The following is a 12,292-nucleotide window of genomic DNA, read 5'->3' on the forward strand; positions in this document are numbered from 1 at the left end:
TTGTGTTTGTGCGATTGAAGCTGTTTATTACAGCGCGTGCGTTGTATACAATTACACCGAGTTTGAAATTTCCCCGGCGTCGTCTACCACGTCTCCGGTGCGTCTGGTGTCCCCCCCCCCCTCCCACGTGCCTCAAAACATCCAATGACGGCCGTCCGGTAGATGCAGTGCATAACCTCAATGGAAATGGCGACAATTGACAGAAATACCCGAGTATTTCAATGGAAATTTGTGAAACTAATGTGTTATATATGTGAAAACCATTTAATTTATTGCTTGACGGAAAAACCGAAGAAACGCTCCACTCATGTACGAACGAACGAGCGAAAGACGTCATTTCCGTCCACCATGGCATTTCACGTTGAACGCAGAAAGTTAAGTTCTTCTTATGCCATCATTCTCTTTAATATTAGCCATAAACAAGTGTTTCGTCATGCATTAGTAGTTGAAATTTACTTACAATCATTCTTTTGTGGCCTCCTGCCATGCTGTATCGAACAATTTCATTCCTTCTGTTGTATATAAAGGTGCTCATCACAATAATAACAAGATTTTTACATTTCAAATATTAAGTACGCTTTTTAATTGTTTTTCAACTGAAAAAGCATAAATTGCATATATTAACATTAGTGTACTCATTTGATTCACCACACGCGCTGTAATGAAGGATTTCACTTGTTTATTATTATTTTTAAAGAATATCATTATCACATCCATCACAATGTTTTGTTTCTTGGTCAAGTGGAGATATTTGTCTGAAAAGATTGAAAGTGTGCTTGTTGGTTTGAAGGTGTTTTTTTATGACATTTATATTCATGATTACAAACATCGCAGTACGTTGTATTCACCATATTTATACAACAAAACTTTGCTCAAAATAAAATTTTGATGAAAATTCCGTTTAATTTATAGGTGAATCTGTGCTTAAAACCATTTTATCCTCCAACTTTTTTCACTTAATAAATACAGTGTATTAAGACACAAAAGACAAGTTTCAAACAATCACTTCATTTGTAAAAGTTACTGAGAAATATGTTGAGGAGGTAAAATTGAATAAAGATAAGTATAACAACAATTGGATAAAAACAATTATGGTGAATAATATGAGTTCTTCAATTTCCTCAGTGAAGGGCTTTTAGTATATCTGGAAGAACATCAATTAAAGTAGCTCTAACAAAAGTTTCTCCTCTCCTTCTGGCAATATATTCAAAACTAGAAAAAGCAATGAAATAAGAAAAAGTATCAAAAAAGAAAAACCTCATGGATGAAGCTTTAGAAAAAAAAGTTAAGACCATCTGTAATATGCAAGGAGAAAGTTGTATTTTTTTCAACAACCCTAAAGATGTAAATCCTGATGAAATAAAGGATGTTAATTTATCAGGTGAAATGACATTTCATTCAATAGTAGTTAAGGACCATTTTAAAATTACCTTTAATATAAAAATGTAGTACTTGAATCTGTTAATGAAAAAAGTATATAGACAGAGATGGTAATGTTTTTTCTACTAATGAAATACGAGTCATTATTCAACTGAAGATTTTGAAGATTATGAGAGTGATGATAATATCTCTGTTGGAACAGAAGACACTTATGATACCGAGAGTTTGTGTTCAAATGATAGTTATGAAAGTAGTTTTATAGATGATTGTGAAAACACCAATGAAAGTACCGAAGATGATACCGAAGATGAATTTTATTTGAAGTAAAGTTTTACTTCATAAATATGAATAGTTTACTAGATTTTGAGCCTCTTGAATTTCCTGATTCTCCACATGACAAATTTGAGAATTGTCCTGCGTGTGAAAGACGGGGATTAAACACAGAGTAAAAGCCTATAAACAATGTATATTCTGTGATTATCTTCAAAATAATGATAATAAAAAATATAAAAAGGAATATAATTTTTTGGGATTTACACCAAAAATGAATTACTTTCCAAGATTGATTTCAGAAATGAATGTAAAGTATGAGGGTGAGAATACACCTTTTCTTACAAGAGAAGAGACTGAACAAATGACGACTATGTTTCATGGATTGATTGATTTCATGGATTTATATTATTAACGATTGTCATTTTCAGTGAAATATCAACACAAGATATTGTATAAATAAAATAATGGATTATCTTGAAATTAAACCTGAACTTCAGATAAAACATTGAGTTTCCAAAAAAGCCAATAAAAAATTAAATAAACCAATCCAATGTCACCCGCAGGGTGACCCGTATCTTGCCAAAAGGTGACCACGTGTGACTTCTTTAAAGGTCACACTGAGGTGAACAGAGCTGCTATCCACCAGGAGTGACTCCTTGAGGAATATTTGCCGACGAGAGATTCCGATGAGAATCGTTCTACAGAGTAACCATGAAAAATATGCTTTTTCCTCATAACGTCACCAAATGACGTCATAATATCTCAAGCTTGACATATCTAGAAAGCACTCTTTGAGGCGTTCAATTTGAGGTACTACACGATATGGTCCCTAAAAATTGAAAATTTGACCTTGGGGTCAAATATGTTTGACCTGAGGCGCTAACCATGAAGGTCAAGGCCAATCGCCACCAAAAATTAATCAGCTAAGCGCCAGACCATGAACTATATTCCCATGAAGTTTGAAGACGATCCGATCAAAATTACTCAAAAAATAAGGGTTTCGTCAACTCCCCCTAATTTGCGACAAAGTGACCTTGACCTTTGACCTTGACCTTCAAAATTTTATGCGCTGAAAGGGACCTCTATAGGCCTCTGATACGTGAAGTTACAAAAAATTCCAATGATAACTGTGCTCTGCAGAGTGATTTATACATGATTACAGACCAAAAAAAACAAAAAAAAACATATGAAGGTCAAGGCCAATCGCCACCAAAAATTAATCAGTTGAGCGCCAGACCATGAACTATATTCCCATGAAGTTTGAAGACGATCCGATCAAAATTACTCAAAAAATAAGGGTTTCGTCGACTCCCCTGATTTGCGCCAAAGTGAGCTTGACTTTTGACCTTGACCTTCAAAATTTTGTGCACTGAAAGGGACCTCTATAGGCCTCTGATATGCGAAGTTACAAAAATTTCCGATGATAACTGTGCTCTGCAGAATTTTTTATACGTGATTACAGACAAACAAACAAACAACAAAAAAAAAACATACAAGCTGACTTACATATCTTGAAAAAAATTTGTTTTGGCAAGATAATAACCTCTTTTCCAAATATATATAAATGAATGATTTTTTTACCCATTTGGGAAAATAAGATAAAATTTAACAACCATAAAAATCTTCCGAATTCATTAAGATGTCTCATAGTTGGTTCAAGTGGATGTGGAAAAACCTGCTTACTTTTAAAGATGCTCCTTACTCCCAACTTTTTAGATTATGATAATTTAAAAATTAAAAAACAAAGTCCGAGTTTTCAGCCTGAGTATCAACTACTCTCACAAGGGTTTAATGCTGGTCTTCAAAAAGAAGATATAATCGTTTTATTTAAACTTCAAAACAAACTAAATGATGACAACATTGAAGATATAATACAACTATTTTGTGATACACAGAGATATAAAAAGAAATCAAAGCCGATAACTCGTAGTCTTAGTGATAATACGGATGATATACCTTCTCCCCAAGATTTGGATAAATAAAAAAAGAACCTCGTTATCTTTGATGATTGTGTTAATGAGAGAAACCAAACGGTAATGGATAGTTACTACACAAGAGGGAGACATTCTTCTTGTAATTGTACTTATCTCAGTCAATCATACTTTCAACTCCCTCACCGCTCAATAAGGAACAATGTTAATACTTTTATTTTATTCAAGTTAAATCCAATAGATAGAAAACAATTTTTGGAGAGATAATTGTTCGACATTATGTAGTAAAAAGGAATTTGGGGATTATATGAGCACACGACTGAAAAATATAAATATATTGTTGTGAAACAAAATGAGATATTAAAAGATATATTTTTTATTTTATAAACAATTACATATATAAATGACAACTATTATTATAAATCTTGTGGGTAAATCTGCTTCTGGAAAAAGCTTTCATAAATCAAGGTTCTTGAATAGTACAAATGAGAATATTGTAATTTTGCTTAAAAAGCACCATGTAGTTCATATTGTATCTACAACAACTATAGCAATAAGACCTGGAGAAGTCGAAGGTGAAGATTATTACTATATTTCAGTGGAGGAACATATGCGATTGAGGAATGAAGGCCAAATATTTGAGGAGGTTTCTCTTGGTACAACAAAATATTCACATTGTAAGAGTGAGTTAAAGAAACTAAAATCTGGTGGTCTTGGGATATTAGAAACTAATCCAGAAGGAATGAGACAAATTATTAACCATCTGAGTGGTAATGGGGTTAAGATTTTATCATTCGGTTTTGATGTTGACAAAGAAACTCAGCGCAAACATATGAAAAGCAGAGATACAAGTACTAGTGAAGAAGAAATTACAACTCCTTTTAATGTTAATAAAGAATTTGATGGAATATTTAAAGAAAAGGATTTATTTGAACACATCTACTTTAATGATGAAGAAAAGGAAAATTTCACTGTTGACCTTTATAATTCAGTGAATGATATTTTCCAATAAATAAATGGATGTGAAAGAAAGAGCAAGAAGATTTAAGGAGCATCAAGAGTTGGTTTCAAAAGTTGTAAAACATCAGGAAGACATAAAGAAGAAACGCAGACAAAAACTAACGGGTGAAGAAGCATTTGAAAGAAAACAAGATAAATTTTTTAAACCACTTAAAAAAATTATAGATGCTTCCCCAGTTCCCACAATAGAATATACTCCTAAAAAACTTCAAATGTTCAAAGATTTCAGTCAAATGACGGAGGAAAAATTAGAGCATGTAGGAGAATTAGAATATGATGATGGATTATTTCAACAACTGGAAGAGATTAATCAACCCCCTGATTATATTGTGAAGGCTCTACAAAACAATGAATATTCAGCAGATTCAAAAACCAAAGCAGGACTCATTCCAACAGAACAATCAGCAATATTTCGTCTTGTTCAAGAAAAGGGATTGATATTGTTGTGGGCCAGAGGTCGGTGGCGAGAATGACCGCGAGGTGGGGAAAGTTAGGTCGTCTCCCACTAGACTCCCAGAATTGTAGGCCGTCGCTCACGAACAATTCCGTGAGGCAGCGGGTCGCTTAACTGACCGTGGACGCCAATACCTCCACCGCGTTGCGTAGGGTCTTTTTGTCTAGAATCAATTTACCTAATTAACTACGCGGTGTTGTCTACCAGGGAACCATGCCCTCGGTACGTCTTGACCGAACCGGATCACTCTTCCAACTACCTTTCCGGTTCGGATGCAGCTGAGCGGAACTACCAAGAACGTACCGGCTAGGATGAACAGATTATCGGGGATAAAGACCCGCCTAAACTTCGATCCGAACCATGCTGGACCAATGAAGGAAAAGTCGAAAATGAACTGGGAACATTTCTAATAATGGTTTATTTACAATCAACTTTAAAAAAAGGACTCAGAGCAGACTTATCGCGGGATATACAGGCAAGATTTACAATGATCAAACACTTAAACAGTTCTACTTAAAGACGGCGCCACACACTCAGACGAAAATAAACTCAGGTGTATTGCAAAGGACCCCCGTAGCCAGAGAGGGAGGTGAGCTGAGGTCGCAGTTCTTTTGGGGTACCTGCATGGTGGAGGGAAGGGATGCTCCATGGTACGGCACCTGTCAGTGGTCGTGCAGCTCGGCCCACAGCCACACGCGCAGAGACCGTGTCTACGAAGGAGCCCAGGTGAAGCAGAGCGGAGTCCGAGATGGGGATCAGGGCCGCCGACAGGACCCACGAGAGACCCAGTCAAGATCGGGCACCCTCGAACCAGCACAACAGACAGGCAGCCGAGGCGAGACGCGGGCAGACCCTCCACGTCACGACCCTCCTTCTTTCTTTGGCAACCCGTGACTCCAACCGTCTCACTCCAACCACTGTCTCGCTCCAAAGCTGTTTCTCTCCAACCTCAGACTCCAGCTAACACGGCCGACCCACACAGAATTCGGATAAAACATTGAGTTTCCACAAAAGCCAATAAAAAAATTAAATAACCTGTTTTCCAAATATATAAATGAATGTTTTTTTTTACCCATTTGGGAAAATAAGAAAAACCCACACAGCCTGGAGTCGTGCAATTAAAAAGACCCAGATCAGAGAAAAGTTGCCATTGGCCTCATAGTGGCCTCTCTGATCAGTCTCCTCCTTGCTTGGTCATCTAGTTTTGTGGGATGGCCTGATCGAGGCAGGGTCTTGATGGTACCATACACCTTCCATTTCTTAATGATTGTCTTGACTGTGCTCCAAGAGATATTCAAGGCCTTTGAAATATTTTTATACCCATCCCTGATCTGTGCCTTTCCACAACTATATCCCAGAGGTCTTTTGAAAGCTCCTTGGTGCTCATGGTTGAGTTTGCTGTGAAATGCACTACCCAGCAGAGGAAACCTACAGGAACAGCTGATTTTATTCTGAAATAATCAATCACTACAACTTAACACAGGTGGAGGCCAATTAACTTGGTGTGTAATTTTGAAGGTGATTGGTTACACCTGAGCTAATTTACAATTGATATTATAAGGGGAGTGGACAATTATCCAACCAAGATGTTCTAGTTTTGTCTTTTTAATTAATTTTCTGAAAAGTGCAGAATTTGTTTTTCCAATTGAAAATTGTGGGTTATGATGTGTTAATAAAGGTGGAAAAAGTCTGATTTAATGTAATTTAATTCCAAGCTATAAGGCAACAAAAGGTGAAAATTTTCAAAGGGGTGTACACTTTCGATGGGCACTGTATATATGAACATGCAATGGTGCAACTTTATGAGTGTATCGTGACATTTAGGCTTGTTTTATTTAAATGTGCAATTGTAAAACGTCATTCCCATATTCATGGACTGAAGATCGAGTTGTAACATTTTACTCACAATCTCATAAAAAATGCTGAGATAAAGTGCTTGGAATCTCTCACATAATTTGACTCCACCAGTATATAAAAGCCCCTACCAACCCCCCTTCAAATTTCACAGCATAATGGGCAGGGCATCTGGTGAGCATGGAGGAAGATAGATCGAAGAGATCAGATGTGTTGAAAGAGTGAGGCAGGAGAAAAAGAGAGTGGACTGCAGTTTAAATGGGAGGATTGTGTGAAGAGGGATATCAGAAAGAAGGAGGTGGATGGAGAGAGTTGGCCAGTTGTAGAGGGCAGTGGACAGAGCAGAACAGCAGCTGAATAACAGTTGGCCCCACCTTATAGAGAGGGATTTTGAAGAACATATATATATATATATATATATATATATATATATATTTTCTGTTGATGCAATCATCTTGTGGGAAAGCCTTGTGATTATCCATAAGCAGTTCAATCATTGCCTGGAGTCGTGCAATTAAAAAGACCCAGATCAGAGAAATTGTGCTTTTCCCACTGCAAATGCATTGCAAGATGTTCCTCCAAGAGGAGATGAAAATGAATTATAGAGATGACAAGGTTCTTAAGCAGCAAGAACAAAATCAGGCTTATTAAACATACAATATAAACCATGAATAATCGCAATAATCTTTAAAATCTTGAATGGGTCCATCATAATCAGATGCCGAAGCAACTTTCATTTTTCACATTAAATATTTAAAATTTTCATCAAAACTAATATTTAAATGTTCATTCAATAAGTTGTGATTAAAGTGCCAAGTGGCTTGAGACCAACATCAAACTGATATGGCTCTCATAACGATCTTGGTTGGCCACTCCACCAACAGTGAAAACCTGAGCAAATAATTACAAAGAGGTCTCTCTCCACTCATGGTGGGCTTGGGAAATTGTGCAGGACTGAAGTTGGTCACAGGAATCGTAGACATCCCCAACCGTTAACGGATGTTCACCTGGCAGCACTGCGCTCCTCTCAGGGTAAACAACGAGGAAAGCAGCGATGACGAGGGAGCAAAAAGAAAAGAAAGCACTTGCGATGGGAAGGATAAGCACTGAGCCGTACATATCCACCATGAAGCTGAGTGAAGTGGCGACCAAGATCTGTGAGATGTAGACTTGAGACACCAAGATGGCACAGTCAATTCCGTAGCCACGGTTGGTTCTTACAAGACTGTTCTTCACAAACTGGGGATGGGACATGGGATGGAAATTGTGATCTTTCTTGCCTACGAGGAGAACCTCTTTGGGTCTTGGGCTGAACATAAGTAACCGACATCCGAGGTTTTTCCGATAAATCTAATTTTAACATGGATTGGCCTGTTAGTGTGGCCATCGAAACCACTGCATCAGGATCAAGGGAACCCAAGTTCAAATACCCTATGTCTGTCTATTGTCAGCTCCTAATGTCCTTGTAATTTATGCAAAAGTACATGATGTCTCCTAATAATGGCCTTGGCCTGCATGTGATATATGAATAAGCTCCACTATGGTATATGAACAAGATCACCATCACAAACTGAATCATCACAGTACAATGACACTGAGACCTTGCTATACTTATAGAAAACTGCAAGCCGAAAGATGAATCGACTAACCTTACATATTGAAAGCTTTGTGAGATCTCAGCTAGAACATTTGCTTAGATTTTAAACTACAGTGTATTCGTTCTGCAATTGCACAAAAAAAAACTTTGAAGTTTATGATGAAACATTTGCACGTCAAAATAATAACAGGAAAAAAAATTGAAATACATTTAAAAGGAAATTTATGAGCAATAAAAATCTCAGCTCTTGAAGTTGGGCACAAACTCAGCACCTACTGCTTCGTCTTCATGGTAAAGGCCGAGGAGAGCATAAGGGCAGTACAACATGCCCATGTAGAAGAGTCCCATTGTGGACATCATCACAATGGAGATGTAAACATTTGGGAACATCGCCATGATGGACGATCCAATGAAAAAGCTGGACGTGCTTATGCAATAGATAGTCTTGATGCTGAGGCCTTGCCCAAACTTCTGAAACAAGGCTGCACAACAAGGAAGGGGCAAATATGAGTGGGAAATTAATGAGGGGGGGAGGAGGATTAAAGAGGGACAGCATGAGTGAAACCTTTCTAATGGGAAGTCTACGTCAATGGGCAAGTGTTGAGTCGCTCAATAACTTGAAATGCTTAGTCGTATGAATGGGAATTGTTGCACCACTAATTGAGGCACGAAATGCTGTTTAATTTGAAGAGCAAGTTCACAATTGTACAGGGCTTGCAGGGTGGCCTACAGGTGTGCACACTCGCTTCTGAGCTGTCTGGCCTTGGTTTGGATCTCGACTCAGCTATAAACTGTCATCTTTATGGTTCACAGGCAGGGAGATTCATCATTGTATTCACCGTCGCTCGGATGGACATTAAATTGGGCATTCCAAACCTGCCAGCATTAGTTGGTGGATGTTAAAGATCCCATGGTGTCCTTTGCAAAGAGCAAGCGAGCTATCGCCAGCACCCTGAACAAATTACAAATTCCTGCTCCAACCTACAGGGGAACTGCATCAGCAGCACAGCTGCACCCCAAGCGAATGATGCTACCTGCAGCCACATGCATACAAAAGAACAACAATAATGGTAAACTGAAGGTCTGGGTTTTAAGTGCAACTTTTCAACAATGATTGAAGAATGAGGAAGGAGCAGATGAAATGTCACACAAGCCTTCATAGAAAAGTCTGAAATCACCCATTCATTATTTATTTTACTTACAAATGATCATCAAGGAAGTGGAATCCTAAAATGTGTCAATTCGAGATTTCAGGAATGCAATTTTTTTTTAAATCACAGCAAGCTGAAAAGTTTCAGAGGCTCAGAGCGATCAGTCCGAACTAACCATTTAATTATTCATCACAGGATATTATACATGACATCATAAACAAAGCCACATTTAAAGTTATAATGTTTATCCATTATGGGATTATGAAGTCGTAGAAAAGTTAAAATTTTAGACAGAACTTTGCAGCACGGAATCTAAAACTGATAAGTGATTATATAAGATGGCTATCAATCAAGTGAAACACAAAACAAATCACTATTATATATATATATATATATATATATATATATATATATATATATATATATATATATATATATATATATATATATATATATCCTGTTCTGATAGGAGGATGGTACAGAGGTAGCACACTTTCCTCCGAGCTGTCTGATCTCGGTTCGATTCCTGACCCTCCTATAAACTGTTGGATTGGTGCTTCGCAGGTTGGGTGTTGCATCACAAAGTGTGCCATCCCTCAGGTGGACACCAAGCTGGAGACCGATCTGCCAGTATTTGATGGTGGATGGAGGTCATGCTGATGATGCCTTTCGCTACAGGGCCTTTCAATGAAGAGAAGGTGAGTTATCGCTGAGATCCTGTCCAAGTTTGAAATTCCTGCCCTACCTGACTGTTGGAAAGATGACGGCAAAGCAACCAGCATAACCCTTGCCATGAGACCACTTTGGCAACACCACTGCTCTCTTAGCTGGACGTGGATGTTGTGATGATGATATAAATCTCAAGAATGCAAAGGTATAGAAAGTTAAAAATGATATGCACATCCTCACAGGAACATTTGGCAAAAGGCGTTTGTGTACTGTTCCCTTAAATTAATTGTACAATGATTTACTAAAGATTAGGTAAACAAACTGCACCTGTGTTTTAATTTTACCCAGTAAATCTGCATAATAGTGAAGAAAAATCTGATGAAGCAAAATCACTAGTTAAAAAATAAAAGCTTAGTGTAATCGCTAGCTTTTTTAACAATGGCTCCAGGTTTGAACAGGCAGAACAGGCTCCAGGTTCTATGGCTGACCCTTTCATAAATTATCCTGGCATCCCATAATGGAAGTAAGAGATCAATATTATTACGACTGCCTCCATCAACAATAGTTCACAGGTAGTGTACTCATCTTTGAGCTGCCTAATCTGAGTTTGATTCCCAACTCAACGATAAAGTGACCTTGGTGCTCCGCAGGCCGAGTGTTGCATGAATAAGTGCACCGTCCATCATATGTAATGTTTTACCAGTTGTCTCAATGTGCTTGCATTGGTGGTGGACATGGAAGATCCGGTAGTACCTAATTTGGAAAAGGTAGGTGATTGTGTGCCAGTAACCTGGCCAAATTCCAAAACCTTACCCTTGACTACCAGTGGGAGGAGTGATAGAAAAGTCTCTAATGTCTCCTCTCTCTTGTGACTGCTTCAGTAGACAGCCGATGCTGTGGAAGGAGCATGGCCATGAATGGAACCACCAACAAACAGACATCAAAGCAGGCACGAGGCTCACAATGATGTGACATCACATCCACAGTACTCGATCTGTTTACTGAACACTGTACCTGATTCACATCCACTATCTATATTCATAACATTTCACAAAGATGTTTACAGTCTTCCTTCAAGGTGTGTAACAGGTTACATTATTGAGTTTAAGCCAACTGGTGCATTCGGTAAAGTTACTATAAACTCGAGAGTTCACAGAACACGTTACCGCACACATTGTTCAAATATATAGATCAATTCAAATAAAAGAAAGATTTTAAAGATCTTTTAAAAAATTCTGCAAGTTTAGCGCTATTGAAGCAATCTTTTGTAGTGTATATTTTACTTACAAATGATCATCACGGAATTTACTTACAAATGATCCCTTGTACATCACCTTACTTAACATGTCCAGGTACTGCTAAACGGCTAGGATTTTGAATGTGACAAGAAGGCAATTTCTATTCTACAGTGTTCAAGCATATAATTCAATAAGTAAAAAAAAAGACATAAAATGTAATAGCCCCCATTGTTTTAGTACTTTTGCTGTGTGGAGTTAAAAAGAATGTTGTGATCAAGTTTCATCAAAATTGTGTATGTAGTTTTGGTTAAAGAGAGCAAGTACCTATTTTTGGGGGGGGGGGTCAAAAAAACCCCTGTAGACCCCATTAATGAGCAGAGATTTTGATGCGGTCAATAAACCTTTGTCAGGCATCAGATATGAAGCTTGTGGCCAACTTTCATCAAAATCGTGTGTTTGGTTCAAGCAATAATGACTGAAATGTTTACGGACTGAATGACTGACTGACTCACCAACAGACACTGCTCGATCGCATAAGCTCACCTGACAAGTCTAAGTGAGCTAATAATTAATATTATCTCTGTCACCGAAGGTGGACAGAGGTTGTGTTTTCCCCCTGTCTGTCCGTCCGTCCATGTCGCACTTCAGGGTGTTAACCAGTTGCTGGCTTCAAGCGTTCACAATAACTGCAGTGTTACAGCTGCAATTGGAATAAAGTGATTCTT

General features: G+C 37.9%; 1 protein-coding gene across 1 annotated transcript in view; it reads right to left on the minus strand.

The window, feature by feature from the left end:
- Positions 1-662: 662 nt before the first annotated feature.
- The window catches only part of LOC147017433 (polyamine-transporter SLC45A4-like), a 71,340-nt gene continuing 59,710 nt past the window's right edge, over positions 663-12,292 (minus strand). The window contains 2 exon segments of the mRNA XM_085847090.1: positions 663-8,151; positions 8,786-8,991. Coding sequence (XP_085703216.1) covers positions 7,816-8,151; positions 8,786-8,991 — 542 coding nt within the window. The 3' untranslated portion in view covers positions 663-7,815.

Source organism: Eptatretus burgeri, chromosome 11 (assembly GCF_056783735.1).
Source record: "Eptatretus burgeri isolate ZD-2024b chromosome 11, Ebu_testis_v1, whole genome shotgun sequence".
NCBI lineage: Eukaryota > Metazoa > Chordata > Myxini > Myxiniformes > Myxinidae > Eptatretus > Eptatretus burgeri.